Source organism: Nyctibius grandis, chromosome 1 (assembly GCF_013368605.1).
Source record: "Nyctibius grandis isolate bNycGra1 chromosome 1, bNycGra1.pri, whole genome shotgun sequence".
NCBI classification, from domain to species: domain Eukaryota; kingdom Metazoa; phylum Chordata; class Aves; order Nyctibiiformes; family Nyctibiidae; genus Nyctibius; species Nyctibius grandis.
This window is the reverse complement of record NC_090658.1, coordinates 48,581,652-48,600,112: the sequence shown is the minus strand read 5'-3', so window position 1 is coordinate 48,600,112 and position 18,461 is coordinate 48,581,652. Positions and strand designations below refer to the sequence as shown.

Sequence of the window (18,461 nt, the reverse complement as noted above, 5' to 3'; positions counted from 1 at the left end):
CTTCTGGCCACCTGGGCACACTGCCGGCTCATGTTCAGCCGACCATTGATCAACATCCCCAGGACCTTTTCCGCTAGTCAGATTTCCAGCCACTCTTCCCCAAGCCTGTAGCTGTGCATGGGGTTGTTGTGCCCCAAGTGCAGGACCCGACACTTGACCTTGTTGAACCTCATACAGTTGGCCTCTGCCCATCGATCCAACCTGTCCAGATCCCTCTGCAGAGCCTTCCTGCCCTCCAGCAGATCAACACTCCTGCCCAACTTGGTGTCATCTGTGAACTTACTCCTCTTGCCCAGATGACTGATAAAGATATTAGAGAACTGGCCCCAATACTGAGCCCTGGGGAACACCACTTGTGACCAGCTGCCAACTGGATTTAATTCCATTCACCACAGCAATCCAGATGAAACAGATCTCTCTAATCAACTTCTGTTAATGAAATCTAATTGGTTTATTCAATCTTGTACCAAAGGGACTCTGCAAACAGAAGCATTGACTTCAGGAAATGAAAGATACCTAGTCAGCATCTGTAGCCATGTCCTTACCTAATTATCCCTGTGGAGACTGGTATAACTTCTAACATTGCTTACAGAGCCCAGTGGCTTTGTTAAGTTCAGTAATAGAAAGGGCATCAATACTGTATACATTTGCTTCATTAACCTACGTTCATGCTGGTCCAGAAGGGAATTCACAGAACTGAGTAGGATCACAGTGGCAAAGGACATCCAGGTTTTGAAAGAGCCACTCACTCCTGCTCTCAAATGGGCTGACCATTCCTCCAGTACACCTGCAACAGGGGACAACCTGATACAGATAAGTGGAAAAGCAACCAACTGTCCAAACAGAAAGCAGGTGGCACAAAATCTGGGCAGCACTGTACAGAAAAGCACCTGTACATCAGAGGTGATCACAAACTCAACTTCTGAAAAAATAAAAACTTCATACTGGATGTTTATAAACTGGAGCATAGATTTGCAAGATACAGGATGCAATCCTTTTGCTCTGCTCATAAGCAGATTTGTGTCCTATGCATGTAAAAAATACGTGACAGTTGAAAACTGTTCAGTGGAAAACAAGAAGAGTATTTTAAGCCCTATAATATGTAACTCATGAGATAAGATTGATACTGGCTTGCCTGGGAGAAAGGGATGTAGAAAAAATTTAGGTCTTCACATACATAAAAGGTTGCCACACAGTTTGGCAGTGAAGTGTTTTCTGTGTTCACTGTGGATAGGACAAAAAATAACAGGCTCAAAGAGCGGCTAGAAATGCGTTATGAATTAGAGAGATTCTTCTGTCTGTAACTGTAGTTAAACAGAATATCTAGGGCAGTTGTGAAACCCCTATTCTAAAGAACAGACCAAGAAAATCACGTGCCAGGAGTGGGTTAGGTAGAAGTTGCGCTGGCTTGCGGAGGAAGCATGTATCTGGACAATGGATGTTTCCTATGTTATGGCAATGGTTTGATATAATATAAAAAAGGTTGAGGTCCACACCTTAGAGACGTCATCACAAAAAAATATTTATTAAAAAAAACTACTATCCATTTTTTCATCTTCAGTTTTTATTCTACTATTCTAAATTTCAGTTTAAGCCAATCTGGCTTTGATTTTCTCTTTCTCACAATTTACAGTTCAAGATTTTTGTCCTCAGTTGTATGAGCCTGTTCTGTATAATTCCCCTCACCCTCCACTTTGCTCTGAGCCACTTTTTCTCCATGTGGTTTGACCCATATCCCTTACCACACTGCCACCAGCATGATATTTCCCTGCTTGACTTCTGTGTTTTCTGTGAATTCCTCAACATCTGAGATCTCATCTTCAAAAAGCTCCACCATGATTCTGTCTTCTCCGGTATTAAAACTATTTTGCAAAACAAACTTATTTCATTATCCCATCAGTGGCTAAATTTCATAAACCATATCTCTGAATCACCTTTCCTTATAGTAGGAAAAATCTCAGACAATATATTAGGAGTCATAAAACACAGGTGGTACATCTGGGCAGTCCTTGAACAGTGGTGTCTTCAAATCCAGGGCATTGTTTCAGTCCCAACTATAACTAAAGACCAGTCAGGGGAATACTAACAGAAGTATATAAAATGAGAAACTAGGAAATATGCTCAGCTGCTTTGTACTTATTTCCTTTTCTAGAATGAGATGAATGAAGGGAATCATCATTGTCTGCTTTAGCAATTCATGTACCAGTGAGAAGGGGAGAAATTCAGTTAGGCCATTCAGGCACAGTAAGTGCTAATCTAGGATAATAAAGCCTCTTATCCAATAAAATTATCTAAGCTTAAATGTATTTATTCAATACACAGGACAAGAGGAAATGGCGTCAAGTTGCACCACTATTAATATAGAAATGACAACGATGACTTGTTTTTTGTTTGTTTGTTTTAAATTCCTGTGAATAGGCCACTCATATGAGGGCTCTCCCAGTATTTCCAGTGACACAAGTAACTCCATGGGCACTGGAACTAGTGACTGGCTTCCAATGCATTTGGGTCTTTCAGCCAATTTTTCACTGAATAATGCCTCATAAGTTTTACCCTCATTAGACATCAAAGAGAAAGAGATTAGAGATCTGGTAATTATGAGAACAGTCCTCAGTCTTTTTGTGACTAGTAAAAAGAGAATGCACATGGAAGAGAAATCTTGATCAATCCCATCTGTGCAACAATCATATGTACTTAATAATCTTCGAAATGTCTGTCAAATTCAGCTCTGTCAAGTCAATTAAACTGGCCAATGAGCTTAAAAGTTCTGTTAGTGATTTACTAGCAGATGATAGACAGATGGACATCACGATCACGCCAGCTTAATTTCTTTGAGAAATCAGGATTAGCAAAAAGCCTACTTCAGTTCCTAGTTAACTTTTCACTGTAAAATTGGTCTAATAGGTAAAAATCATGTTCTGTATCCTTAATGGTTTACATCTTTTGACTGTTCTTTTTTTTCTATTTCATATTTTTCTTATTTAGACTGTAGTCAAGGCAAATGTTTTTCAGTCAGAGGAATAAAAAGGTGGAAGCCCTTGAGACGAAACGTCATTACGATGCTCTGCAATTGTCTGATTTTCTGATGGAGAGCAGGTATCTGGGGACCAATCAGGCAGTTCTGGTAATGGCTAAACCCAGTGCCAGCTCTGGACATCTGCTGGACTAAATAGGACTACATTGTCTTCCTTCATCTGTCTAATAGCATAATCAGGACTGTCTTCCCTCAGGATCTGTGTAATTTGATGTCCTGCATGTAGTACTAAAGGCAGGTTAAATATAAGATCCCACTGGGGTGAAATCGGTGTGCCCAGCTCGCTCCCTGAAATGCCTGTACACCAATGCACGCAGCATGGGGAATAAACAGGAGGAGTTAGAAATCCGTGTTCGGTCGGGGGGCTATGATCTAGTGGCAATTACAGAGACTTGGTGGGATGCCTCGCATGACTGGAATGTGGTCATGGATGGCTATGTCCTGTTCAGGAAAGACAGGCCGCTAAGGAGAGGTGGTGGAGTTGCTCTTTATGTGAGTGAGCAGCTAGAATGTATTGAGTTCTGTCCAGGGGCGGATCAGGAGCGAGTTGAGAGTTTGTGGGTGCGAATTAAGGGGCAGGCTGGCAGGGGTGATACTGTTGTGGGTGTCTATTACAGGCCACCGGATCAGGATGAGGAGGGTGATGAGGCCTTCTACAGGCAGCTGAGAGCAGTCTCGCAATTACAGGGCCTGGTTGTTGTGGGGGATTTCAGCTACCCTGATATTTGCTGGGAGGCCTACTCAGCCAGCCATCCTCAGTCCAGGAGGTTCCTCCAGTGCATTGATGATAACTTTCTGATGCAAATGGTGGATGAGCCAACTAGGAGAGGAGCGCTGCTGGATCTTATCCTCACTAACAAGGAGGGTCTGGTTGAAGAGGTGAAGGTTGAGGGCAGCCTTGGTTGTAGTGACCATGAGATGGTAGAGTTCAGGATCTCATGTGGCAGGAACAGAATAGCTAGCAGAATCACAACCCTGGACTTCAGGAGGGCCAACTTTGGCCTTTTCAAGCAATTGCTAGGGGAAATCCCATGGGACAGGGTACTAGAAGGTAAGGGGACTCAAGATAGTTGGTTAGCATTCAAGGACTGCTTCTTCCGAGCTCAAGATCAGAGCATCCCAACAGGTAGGAAGTCAAGGAAGGGTACCAGGAGACCTGCATGGTTGAACAGGGAACTGCTGGGCAAACTCAAGTGGAAGAAGAGGGTGTACAGATCGTGGAAGGAGGGGCTGGCCACTTGGGAGGAATATAAGTCTGTTGTCAGAGGATGTAGGGAGGCAACTAGGAAAGCTAAGGCCTCCTTGGAATTAAACCTTGCAAGAGAGGTCAAGGACAACAGAAAGGGCTTCTTCAAATACATTGCAGTTAAAGCCAACACTAGAGGCAATGTAGGCCCACTGATGAATGAGGTGGGGGCCCTGGAGACAGAGGATAAAAAGAAGGCGGAGTTACTGAATGCCTTCTTTGCCTCTGTCTATACTGCTGGAGGCTGTCCTGAGGAGCCCCGGACCCCTGAGGCCCTAGAGGAAGTCAGGATAGAGGAGGAGTCTGTCTTGGTTGATGAGGGCTGGGTCAGGGACCAGTTAAGCAACCTGGACGTCCATAAATCCATGGGCCCTGATGGGATGCACCCGCGGGTGCTGAGGGAGCTGGCGGAAGTCATTGCTAGGCCACTCTCCATCATCTTTGCTAAGTCGTGGGCAACAGGAGAGGTGCCTGAGGACTGGAGGAAAGCGAATGTCACTCCAGTCTTCAAAAAGGGCAAGAAGGAGGACCCGGGTAACTATAGACCGGTCAGCCTCACCTCCATCCCCAGAAAGGTAATGGAACAACTTGTGCTTGGTGCTGTCTCTAGGCACATCAAGGATAGGGGGATCATTAGGGGCAGTCAGCATGGCTTCACCAAGGGGAATTCATGCTCAACCAACTTGATAGCCTTTTATGAGGACGTAACCCGGTGAATAGATGATGGTAAAGCTGTGGATGTGGTCTATCTCAATTTCAGTAAAGCGTTTGACACGGTCTCCCACAGCATCCTCGCAGCTAAACTGGGGAAGTGTGGTCTGGATGATCGGGTAGTGAGGTGGATTGTGAACTGGCTGAAGGAAAGAAGCCAGAGAGTAGTGGTCAGCGGGACAGAGTCCAGTTGGAGGTCTGTGTCTAGCGGAGTCCCGCAAGGGTCAGTTCTGGTACCAGTACTATTCAATATATTCATTAATGACTTGGATGAGGGATTAGAGTGCGCTGTCAGCAAGTTCGCTGATGACACAAAACTGGGAGGAGTGGCTGATGCGCCGGAAGGCTGCGCAGCCATTCAGAGGGACCTGGACAGGCTGGAGAGTTGGGCGGGGAGAAATTTAATGAAATATAACAAGGGCAAGTGTAGAGTCCTGCATCTGGGCAAGAATAACCCCATGTACCAGTACAAGTTGGGGGCAGAGCTGTTGGAGACCAGCATAGGGGAAAGGGACCTGGGGGTCCTAGTGGACAGCAGGATGACCATGAGCCAGCAGTGTGCCCTTGTGGCCAAGAAGGCCAATGGCATCCTGGGGTGTATTAGAAGGGGTGTGGTTAGTAGGTGAAGACAGGTTCTCCTCCCCCTCTACTCTGCCCTGGTGAGGCCGCATCTGGAATATTGTGTCCAGTTCTGGGCCCCTCAGTTCAGGAAGGACAGGGAACTGCTAGAGAGAGTCCAGCGCAGAGCCACGAAGATGATTAAGGGAGCGGAACATCTCCCTTATGAGGAGAGGCTGAGGGAGCTGGGTCTCTTTAGCTTAGAGAAGAGGAGACTGAGGGGTGACCTCATTAATGCTTATAAATATGTAAAGGGCAAGTGTCACGAGGATGGAGCCAGGCTCTTCTCAGTGACATCCCTTGACAGGACAAGGGGCAATGGGTGCAAGCTGGAACACAGGAGGTTCCACTTAAATATGAGGAAAAACTTCTTTACGGTGAGGGTGACCGAACACTGGAACAGGCTGCCCAGAGAGGTTGTGGAGTCTCCTTCTCTGGAGACATTCAAAACCAGCCTGGACGCGTTCCTGTGTGAGATGGTCTAGGCAATCCTGCCCCGGCAGGGGGATTGGACTAGATGATCTTTCGAGGTCCCTTCCAATCCCTAACATTCTGTGATTCTGTGATTCTGTGATAAGATACATCAGGCAGGTACAATCTCATGCATATCACTGTTCCTTTTTTTTAAAGTCAGATTTAAGTTCACCACTGAAATCCCAACCTACTTACAGATTTTCTTGCTCAATCTAATTTGCTGTTGAAGCTCTGCCATTAACGATGAAGAACCTGAATTTGGTGCTGCTAGCAGACTATGTAAGAGCTCTGTTAATTTTCCATCATCTTTTATAGAGTCACAGAGTGGTTGATATGGGAAGGGACCTCTGGAAATTGTCTAGCCCAACATCCCTACTCCAAGAAGAGCCAGCTAGAGCAGTTCTTCAGAATTGATTTTTGGTTTAGTGATAAGGTTTCTTATATCCCAGCAATGACCTATATATCACAGCAGTGTTCCTAAATTTTTAGGATTCCAATATTATTAATATCTCCAGAATCAGCAATGTCAAGTGAATGCAGCTGCTAGGATCCAGAATCACAGCCATTTGGGTCCTTCTGTCTGGTCAGAGTCTTTGCTTAAACTCAGAAATAAGTCATTAATGAGTCATTCTATTCAAATGCCTCAATGCAGGGGTGTGAGTAAAGCAGAGGTCAACTGGGATGAAGTCGGTCCAGTGAACACAGGTAATGAATACTTCTGAATCAGCATAGTCAGAAACATAAATTCACTCTATTTGCCTGGATAAAATTAAGTGTACCTTGAAAAACCTTTATGGAATGATTTCTTATACCCTACTAAGAGTTCATAAGAGAAATATTCTCACTACAAGACCATACCAGAAAAATATAGAATATCTGTAGTGTTATAGTCACTTGTGAATGGAGCATGACAGGAGAGATCCTTTCCTTCTGCATCCTAAAGAATAGTTTTTTAAGTGCATACCTCTTTTGGCTTGGATTTGAGCTTTTCAGATTTATTTGTCCTATTTTATACACCTACATTAAAATAAAAACTTTGTTCTAGGAAAGTCTGTTTTTCTTCACTAACTAAAAAGGAAGTATAAAGAGTTGGGTCAGATACAGATATCTATGTCTCAGATGGTTAAATCCCATTTCTGGTTTGGGTGTTTTTCTCCATTTATTTACCAGTATATCCTCTGTCTTACACATCTGGAAATAGAGCATTTCCTACAGCCATAGCTGCAAATGGGGCATTGTGATACACAGACTAAATGGCCAATCCTTTATGACCAGTGTTCCTTTGCAAAATACGATTTAACAGTTGCCCTCAGCTCACCATTAACAATCTCAAATCATTTCTGCTTCCATCTTTAAGAAGCTTCAGTATTTCTTAGGTATGAACATGGATCAATGGCCTTCATTCTGTTCTGAAAGGATTAAGAAAACAGAAAAAAGAAATATCTCCCAAACAAAAAGTATGTAAGTGAAAAATGCCACCTCTGTAATCTCACTCTGAGGAACAAAACTTCTGTATTTTATGCATACATGTAATTCTTCAGCCTGCCTTTGCACAGGTGAAGCAAGAATTTGGCTCTCTGGTTTTATAATCTATTTAATAAAAAATACACAGCAATGAAGAAAGACTAGCAGCTGGCTTCTGATGCACACAGCACAGCAGTTCCCCAGGGGATCCTGCCAGGCACCTTAGGGGGTTCAGATACTGGCTGATGATCTCTGCAGACTATATCCTACATTTCTGCAAGTACTGATTATGACTTTGAGCAGAGTATTTTTCTCCTCCTGCCCATCTCTTTTGTATGGTTTTTCAGTGCCTACAAAATTTTGTGCAATTTTATTGCTGCTGCTTTCCCCGCACTCATTCCTCTAAGCCACATCTGGTATGTTACATGTCTCCATCTGAGAGATTTCTGCTTGCTTTCCAATAGCTTCAGTAAAGTGATATTGGCATAGGTACTTTAAAAAGGCAGAGGCTCCTTTCCAGCACAAATCATCGCAATATGTCTCCATCTGCCACTGAGCCAATAAGTTTAGTACTGATATTTTTGCCTATGACTATTTTGAATCAGCATCTATGCTTTTGTTAACAGGAACTGTGCAAGATGTTCATTTTTCATTGTGATTTGCATGCAATATGAGTACTTACTTTGTATATGTCTATATACAGGTTTGTGTATATGCAAGTGAACTTAACAATGGATATAGACACAAAATGCTTTGTGACTGACCCACGGTGAGCAAAATTAATATCCTTGATCCGGTAATCAACAGAAAGCCTATATTAATAAAATTTATTAATAGAGTTTCCCAAGGTTTTGTGTCTCACAGCTGAACCACATAAATTCAGATGCCCTCCCTCTTCCTCATCCCGCAGTATCTCTGTCTCATCACAAGGGTTGAATTTTTCCCTTCCTCCCACAGCAGCACCTCTGGCACTCATGAGGCTCCCTACCTCTTTCTGAAAAAGTAAAAAACCTGTCTTTGACAATTAAACAATTCTTTTTATCATATACAAAATGTGTTTCATTCAGTAGAAAAATAAGGAGGATTTTTTTGCGATGTAGGCCCTGAAGTTTTACCAATATCAAAGTGAAGTATCATCAATGGAAGAGAAAGAAAACCAACAAACCTTAGATAGATCAGGTGACAAATACATTTGGCATTCACAGTTCATTATTAGACAAGTTTAAAAAAAAATCCCTTTGGCTTACTACACTTCAGGAAATTAATATTTAACCTGAAGAAAGTTTAGAAACCCCTGAAAGCCCCCATCAGGAGCTGCTATTTGGTGTTCTGGGACCTGTCAAATAGCTCTACAGATTCCTTCTATCAGCCTTTTTGTCTTCATCCTTCTTCAGTTTCCTTCACAGCACCTGCTGGTTTGTCAGTCTGAGAGACTCTGCTTCACACCACCTTGGCATTGCTGTGCACTTCTGAGAGCTGTGGCAGGTAAAAAAGGGAAGATTTTCTACATTTCCTATAGGTTATCCCAAGGAGAAATGAAACATCTTCTCATGTGACAGGGACAATACAGTGCAGAGCATAAACACGTGTCAAAGCCCCAGACGATGAGATAGATACAAAAATATGGATATAGCAGGAAATTAAAATGCTCAGAGATTGTTTCCTTTTGAATTAATAACTCTTTCCATGGCTTCAGTTTTATTTCATATTTCTAATGCAAAACATTTGCAACATAAGAAGTGTCAGGCTTTTTTCTAAAAGATGATGTGTGTCCCTCAAAATTATGAACATGTGTATGAAAAAGTGGCAGTCCTAATATGGAAAATATTGACAACATTGGTTCATCCCTCATGGTCATGTCTACACAGAGTAAAGACTAAGCAAGAGAAGAGGTAATGAGGTCTCAGTTACTTGCCATTTCTTACTTTACTTATTAGTCATTTCACAGTGAAACGTTTACAGTTTCTTATAAAAAATAACCTTTCTTCTTGAGAAACACCAGTTATGCACCTTGAATTATTTAGACATCACAGCCCAAAGGTTTTCCAAGCCACTTTTCAGTGTTAAAACTCTTCTAGAATGTTACAGGAAAGGGCACAAAAATGTACATTGATAAAATCTTTTCCATATCCATCTAGAAGTGTCAACATTACAAAATTTATATTAGTATTTAATCAAAACTGGAGGTCATATGTGCAAGTGGAGCATTAATTTCTTTTGAAGCTATACAAATTAATGCAGTAGTTTCCCAAGTAATCTTTTATTTCTGAAAGTGCTGGAAAAACTACAGTGGCTCCACTCTGTTTTGGGAATTGGGCAGGACATAAATAGCTGATATGAAGTAATAGCTGATATGAAATAGGTTGTGATTCACCAACTGCATTGTTAAATCACAATAATTCATGCTCTGTTGGGAGAAACAATACAGGGAAGAAAGCATGTACATAATTATGGAGCTAAACAATGCATACTTTTTGAGAAAAAGCAGCCACCATATTATGAACTCATCCTGAACGAGAATGAAGAGTCACAAGCAACGATCCTTCGCAGTGCTACAACACCACAATGCTCTGCACTATAGTTTTTTTAAGAACTCTTTCAAAATATTATTTCATCCTCTGGGACATACAGGAGCATTATGAAACCCTAGTTCATAGAATAAAAAAACAACACTGGCATGAATATTCGAGAAATAAGCATGTAAAACTGTTTAGATTTAGTCTATATGCATCGTTAAGAAAAAAAATCTCAAGCACAGCATTCAGGTGTTAAATCTGGAACTAGACTGTAGACAGATGCATTGGCCTGAGGACAGGGAAAAGTATTTTAAGTACAAGCAACACAGCAGCCACGGAGCTGATCTGCAGTCCTCGGTGTATGAAGTAGCTCTCTCTGGGCTTAGTACATTTTCCCCTTCTCCTTTGTAGGGGACTGCACATGGGGACAGCTACATGCAGGATTTCTTACCTTGGCTATTTCTTTGGCTGTGCAATGAGTCAAGTGGAATCATGCCACAGGTGCCAGCTCCTGCTGTCAGTAGCTCAGCTGTACTATTTCTCTCATCAGAAGGAAGTCAATGCCCACTGGATGAGAACAGTTCTTCCTCTCTGTAGGAAAGAAATGGTTTTGGCTAGGACTTCCCTTCCCAAGACACGTGATTTCAGTAAAAACTTAACCAGGTATCAGGTCTTCCATGCAGTTAAGAATGATTGCTAATAACAAAAATCAGCTTCTTATTTTTATTCATGAAAGGTTACCAAAGATGGAAACAGAACAAAAAAAAACCTAGGAACTGAAACAATTTTACAAGGAAGACCCTTCAGCACTGCAGAAAAGTGAATATTATCCACTCATTTTCAAATGTAATATAGTAAATACTTGTCCCTCTTTTGAAAATATTCCAGAAATATTATTTGTCTTGCTAATAAACTCAGACAATATATTAAATAACTGGATCATTTGTTAAAGTAGCCATTAGTGCTGAAATCTTTTTCTGTACTCAAAACTGGAGATATATTTGAAAGTCTGGGCCTTTCAGTCTATAGGTCTCAACTTGTCAAATCTAACAAGTTAGCAGAATAGTGTTCTTTTGATCTACCTCTCCAGCGTAGTGCCCCATGGTAGGATGAAAAATCAGAATTTTCAGATGTAAATAAGGGAATACAGAAGCATTCAAATAAGATAATTTTTGTGATTATCTGTCTTCATCTCTCTTAAAGGGAGGTCAATTCATTGTTAGATAAAAGTCCGAACAGGAAACAACAGGAGCTGATGTTTTCATGTTGCTGTAATGATCACTTATGCCTGTTTGTTTTGAAATGGATGGTCTTGTGATAAAGACATTGACCTAGTGCTCAGAAGCTCTTTGTTTCATTTCTGTTCAGCCATAGCCTCCCCCTCCCTCATGTTTAAGAGGGGGAGGATATTATCTTCTCACACCACAGGGAAGGCTGATGCTAGGCATGAAGAACAATAGGTTTCTTGATTGTCCAGTGACGGAAGATACATTTCCTATTCAGGGTTGGGCAATCTTCCTATCTATAACCACAAATGGCTTAATTTCTTTCCATTTAATGAATAATACTGATTTGAGGTCTATTTCAAGCTCTGGACACCTGTCTTCAATGGAGACACCATGAAAGATGATCTGAGAGAGAAATTTATTATATTTGACCATTTTAATATTGTTGAATAAACCAAGAAAACTATAAAGTCTTCAACTGAAAGCAAGGAATTAAATCCTATGGAAGGATTTGGCACTATATAAATAATAGTCCTCTCAGTTCCCTCTGTGTACAATAGAGGATGCTTCCTTCTTACATAAGTGAGAGATTTTTATTGATGTATTAATGAAAAAACTGAATGCAGAGTGAGTCTTTATTTCTGTCTTTTTTCTGCACTTAATTAAAAAGAAGAATTTCGAAGAAGAAAAAAAAAGATATGGTCTCTTGCTGTTTTACTGCCTGTGGATGCTCCATTTCTCTGAAAATTGTGTTAATCTTAACTTGAGCATTTAACAACATTATGATTTTCTCCCTGCTCCTGATCTCCTTCACAAACATTCGAACTTCTCTCTTTAAATTGAGAAGTGCTGTTGTCTAGAGCAGTGATCGCCAATATCTTTATAACTGAATCTCACTTGAGAAAGTTAGTGATCTTCCACGTCACTGGTTTCAGCTCTGGACATTGTCCCCACTTCTTCAGCATCAGGGCTGAGCTACTGCGTATGGTTAAACCTACTGGATTACATCCACAACCATCTGGGTGGTCCTTTACTTCTGACTGCAAAATCCTAGAGCAGAGGCACTGCACCTGAATCTTCAGAAATCAGGACAGATTAATTTGCTTGGGCTCCATGCTACATCTCTAGAGTTGCAAGGACCGTCTTAACAATTGGTAGCCACTGCTCCTGAATAGCTGTTAAAAGCAAGCTGAGATATTGTTTTTACCGTATCTTGAACCATTGCCTCTTTATGACAGGCAGATTCTTCCCTAAAATTTCTATTGGATGTTGTTGCTACTTTCAAGAAGGCAGAAGCAGCAACCTCAGGAAGCAAACTGGACTGAATGATCAATCAGAAGACTATCGGAGAGAAACCTGCCTCATATGAAACTGAAAACTCGGGGTTTCATTTTCTTCACATATATAAAAAGGTGTTAGTTAAAAATTATCCATTGCAGCAGCTGACAGTGCCTGCAGCTTTCCACCCTCTCCCTTGTTTTCTTTTGTGTCAGCATGATTTAAAGAGAGGAAATCAGCTCACAAAGGGAGCATCAAGACTATATCTCCTAAAAGTTACTGAATGACTATGTAATCTCAATGACTAAAAACAATTTCTAAGTTACAAGTTACCTTATTGTCTTATTGCTTATTCGAAGTGTGATTTGCAATGCATGCCTCCAGCACCCAGAAACTGGTGCATTCAGCAGTGCTGAAAAGAGTCTAGAAATGCTCAGCAGATGTCTGAAAAGGAATTCATTTGCTTCTGAAGGAACAACATGAAACATTCACATCTAGCTCTACAAATATCAAGATGAATGGGTAACAACCAATGATTATTGACAGGATAAAAGGTTGTAAAAGGTTTGTCCAACTCATTTGCCTGATTCCAACTGTGGCCAGTAGCAGATGGGTAGGGAAAGCATTAAGAACAAGACAAGCACAGAATAACACTCATGCTTTGCAAAATATGTAGATTTTTTAGTGTGTATGTGTCTGTGTGTGTGTGTGTCTGTGTGTGCATATATGACACATCTACACAAGAGCTAGACAGAGAGACCTGAAGAAGGCCATAACCATGGGTAGCATCCTGTAGCTGAACAGAATTGCAACATGACAGCTGATCTTTTCAGCAGGCAGAGGAAATTCTTCTACCTTTGATGTACTGCATGAGCCCATTACAGGCACATGCACACAAGCAGTAAAAGCAAAGTAGAATATTGTTTTTCTAACATGCAGTTTTATGATGAAATATGTACTATTCATTCCTTCACAAAGTCTGTGAGAAATAAAGCCTGTCAATGAAATTAAACAGTAACAGACCTGAAATTGGTAAAAGGAAATTTATACTTTATATCATGTATAATCAACCTCCAGAACTCTCAATAGGTCGAGAAATGGGATTAAAAACCCAAGACATTTCTATGAATAACAAGAATATTCCCAATTATATTAGTGCAAAATAAGCTATGCAGGCATGAAGGCAGAAACCACCCATTAACTGCCTGGGGCTAGGAATGTTGTTTCCCTTCCAGGTGTGTTAAAGTATGATTTTTAATGATAAAGATTTTACACCTTCCTCTGGTGCATTTGGTACCAGCAGCTTTCAAGAAGCAGGATAATGGATTAGACGGACCTTTGGTTCAATCAATCTCAGGTTTCTTTTGCTTCAAAGTGCCCCTTCCTGATCTACAAGTGTGGTCTTCTCCACACTGGGAACAAGACTGTGCCAAGTTATTACATAGTTATTTATTTTTCAAATGGCTTTAGAGAGCAGATGTTCCCATGCGAGCCTTAGAGCTCTTCCTCTATGGAGGTTTGCAGCACAAGCTGAACCCTGAATCACATCCAGATATCACTCAAGTCCATAGCAAAACTCCTTCTGAGCTGACCAAGATGACGATTTGGCCCATTGACTCTGATAGTCTCTTCAGCTTCTGCCCCCATTGTGTAGCTAGCAAGGAGTAGACACAGATGTTAGCATTCATGATGCTAGCTGCCTGATGTGTGAAATCACAGATATAATCCGTGGGTGGATTTTTTTCCTTCCTTTCTGGAAGAAACCATGGTAAGTGTATTACTCGTCTAAAGGACAAATCCTTAAATGCTGTGAGTTCAGCTTAACTTTTCAGAATTCAGATACTTATCCAAAGTTTATCTGAAAAACTCATTTTTTAAAGTGGTCAAGAAGTCTCATCAGAACTTAATTTCAGAGGGGTTTCAGGGTTTCAGTATTTCCTGTTTTTTTGGGTGGCCCAGAAACAGTAAGACATGTAGATGTGGTGCTTAGGGACATAGTTTAACAGTAGACTTGGTAGTGTTAGGTTAATGGTAGACTTGGTAATGTTAGGTTAATGGTTGGACTTGATGATCTTAAAGGTCTTTTCCAACCAAAATGATTCTATGATTCTATTCTATGATAAAACTTATCAAAACAATTTTAAAGGGGAGGAAATTTATCATTGACTTTTAGTAGATGGCAGTCTAATGCTCAAGGAAATGAAAACAATTCTGCCTAGTATCACACAGGAGTCAATGGCAGCATCAGCGTTCTACTCTTCTTCCCCTTGTGAGAAAAACAGCCTCTCTGCAGGGATTTCAGGCCGCCTTCTCCCATACACATATCTCTCTGGAAACCAGAAGTGCAGAGGCTGCAAAATTTTTAAATATGTCTTTTTCCCAAATTACCCAAATATCCCTGAATATCTTCAAAGCCCTGTAGTTAGAACAATGGACAGAGGTCAGAGGATGTCCCTGCTTTATGTGAACCTGTTCATTTATAGCATAATATTTGCTTTTTTGGTCCTTTCCTCTCTGTTTTTCTCAGAGATCCTATACCAGTACTGAAGTGCTGCTGTTATGGTTTCACATGTTTCGAGTCATTTTATTTACTCGGGTCTGTGTTGCGGGGTTTTGTTTGGTTGCCATGAAGGGATCTTTTTTTTTCCTTTGAATCATCACTAAGTGTTCATGCTCAAAACTCTCTTGCAGATCCATATCAGAGATATAAATGGGATGTGGGTAACAATATCTTGATCACTATTACCTGAACAATGTCAATCATTGACACCCATGTAGCATAAATAGAAGTCACCTGTCTACAAGATGGAACATATGTATACTTTTAAAGAACTCATCAAAAGATTGTGCTGAAGACTATATGGCTTGCTTGTGTAATGTTCTGAGTACTCACACTGGAACCAAAAACCAAGGAAAACTAATAGTTGGGGTATTTGTAAGGCCAAGAAAAGTTAATAGTTGGGATATTTATAAGAGAATATGACACACCTCAAAATTGGCATTTTGGCATGATGGGCATTCTTGCTTTTCCTAAACCAATACAAATTCCCCTCCCTGGGAGCAGTTCATACTCACCGCAAAGATCTCTTGCGCTCAGAATTTTTTCTTCTATTTTATTCTGTTTGGTTAGTGACAATTCACTGGTTCCTGAAATCCTCCAGCAGGAAGGCAATCCTCACTCACACCAACAAATCCCAACAACTCAGATGGGACTCACAGCAGGAGCAGTTACAGAATAGGATTGTATATTTGTTCAAACACATCAGCCAAGACACAATACAGAGAACATGTGTACGAGTCCAGCAAAAAAAGAGAAGCAGGACCAAAATTTCTCAGTTGCAATGCCATAGATAGAACTTGGGAGAGTTTGCCAGATAAAGACTTCATGGGGAATGATGTCTCATCAGAGAGACTAGGAAACCTGCTGTTCACAACCTTAGAAGGCAGTCGGTGATGTGTCACCCAGCAACATATTTGCTGGTTTGCTTGAAATGAACTGGTTTATAGCAAGGCTAGAGGCTTATTTAACTGAGGGCTTTGGGGAATGGCATATTTTCTTTAAATACACATTTTAACTATAAAAAAGGTAAAGAGAATTTTGTTTACAAAACCTTTTTACAGTTTATTTCCTATCATTAATTTCTTAAAATATATATATAAAAAAATGAGGATCTGACTAAATGAATCAGGACGTTAAATGATAAAGTTCCGTCCGTGTAAACAAATAAATAATTATTTACAATCTTTGGCAAAACAAAATGAAATTTCATTGATCTCACTCTCACACACACTTGCAAGGCAAAAAAGAAGAAATTTAAAAAACATCATAAATAATTTACATAGAATAGGAAACTATGATACAGTCCAAATATTAACATCTTCATCCCCACACTGATGACTCTCTCTGACAAAACAAAAAACCCTACACAGCCATTACAGTCATTACATTTAATGAAGTCACCCTCCCTTCTTCTTAGGACTTGGGGATACAATCTGAAACACCAAAAGTAAGAAACTGAAACATTTAAAAACCCCATGAAAAGGATTTGGGAAAAGAAAAGAAAAAAAAAAACAGCAACAAAACAAAATTGAAACAAACAAACAAAAAAGATTTGATAATATGAACACTATAAAATGTGCAATAAAGCCAGCAACTGTGGATTCCTTTCTAATGAATATAGCAACAAAAGATATTTCAAGGGAGAAAAAGTTGATTCAACATTTAGCTCACTGTGCCCTGTAAGAAGGCAGAGGTACTGTATTATTCCACTAGTAAACCCAACTATGAATAAACTTACACCAGCGTGTGTTCTTTGTGTGAACAAAGCTCATACAACTTAAACAAAACAAAAAAAATGTTAAACATGTTTATACTATTGTATATCTGAGTAACTGTTGTATCTGTTTAGAATAAACCCTGGTATTCCTTCAGCATTATTTAAGAAGATCTATATACAGCAGACCTAGGTAACAATACAAAATATTAAAATTAGGGTAACTGGATATATATTAAGGTTCCATTTATAAATTCCTTATTATTATTCATTTAGCTTTAAAGCATACACGAATACAACCCATGAAACTATACTTAAGTGTATACCATGCTTTGACAATACCTACATATTGTGATATGCTTTTAAAAATAGCTTTAAAATATCATTATTTGTGAACATATTACTGATGCATTATATGACATGCTTTAAAATAAATTATCAGAGAAGGTAGCTCTGTGATAATCATAATAAATACTAACAAAATATTTATAAATGGAACCTTAAATTCATATGTTACCAAGTCAAGAAATAGTGGTGTTGCCACCTTTTCAAAAACCCACATCAGGATTCAGGATGTCAAAGTGCTTTTTGCAGCAGAGGTGGGAAAGTGGTTCAGGTTCATTTTGCTCCACATGGTCATGGTATATTCTTTATTACAAGGGAATGCAAAATATGATGGAAATGGAACAAATGGAAATAATTTTTGGAAAGTCAGACAATAGTGATAGATTTGGATGTTTAAATGAATCACTCTTCCCTTTCACATGGGAGTTTCTAGTTCAATTCTGTTTGGCCTGAATTAAGTCTCTAATAGAAAATGCTTTAGGTTGCAAATTTGACATTTCTACCAACTGTGAATTTAATGGGTCTTATTAAGAGCATCCTCATCAGTTAAAGAACATCTTTTTGGATCGGAAAATGTTCATAACTGACCTTTACTTTATTATCCAAAGGCATTTTCATTGTTATTATAGATACTGTTGGGGTGGTCCTCCATTACGTTGCTAAAATTAGACCCAGAGACTGTTTTAGTGAAGTCCAGCCCTGATCAGAGCAAGGAAGTGTCAACCATACACCTAAAAAGTTATTCAAACACATTTTTGCTCACTTAAAGACAATGACTGATAATAATCACCCCTCTCTTTTTCTCCATATATATAAAAATACATTAATTACATTTTTATATGTAAACGTCATTCCTTAAAAAAGACAAAGAAACAAACAATCATGTTTTGCCAAGTTTTCACTGTACAAAAGTGTTCTAATGTATCAATCTGCTTTTGCTTCAGTGGTGGGTCGGACGCTCACGTTTAGGTTTCATTAGTCCTGGCTGTGAGAAGGCACTTGGGTGGAGGGATCGCTGAGGCACTCCTGGCAGCAGGGAAGTATCTGGTGAGTGGAGCATGAGGACAGAAGACAGGAGGTACACAAAAGTAGAAACTGGGAGTACCAGGCTGTACTGAGGTTTCTAGGTTGCATAGCATTTACAGTACTTTGCTGGTAATGCAGCAACCATTGCTCAAGCATCTGAAAGAAATGGGAAAAAAAGATATTAATCCTGGTTGTTTTATTTGGTTAGGAAGCCAATCATACAGGAACAGAGCTCCATCATGATACACT

General features: G+C 40.0%; 1 protein-coding gene across 1 annotated transcript in view; it reads right to left on the bottom strand.

Annotated features, from left to right (window-relative positions):
• Positions 1 to 16,202: 16,202 nt before the first annotated feature.
• The window catches only part of THBS2 (thrombospondin 2), a 37,492-nt gene continuing 35,233 nt past the window's right edge, over positions 16,203 to 18,461 (bottom strand). Inside the window, exon 22 of the mRNA XM_068398718.1 lies at positions 16,203 to 18,368. Within this exon, the coding sequence (XP_068254819.1) occupies positions 18,361 to 18,368 (8 nt within the window). The 3' untranslated portion in view covers positions 16,203 to 18,360. The remainder of the gene's footprint in view (positions 18,369 to 18,461) is intronic.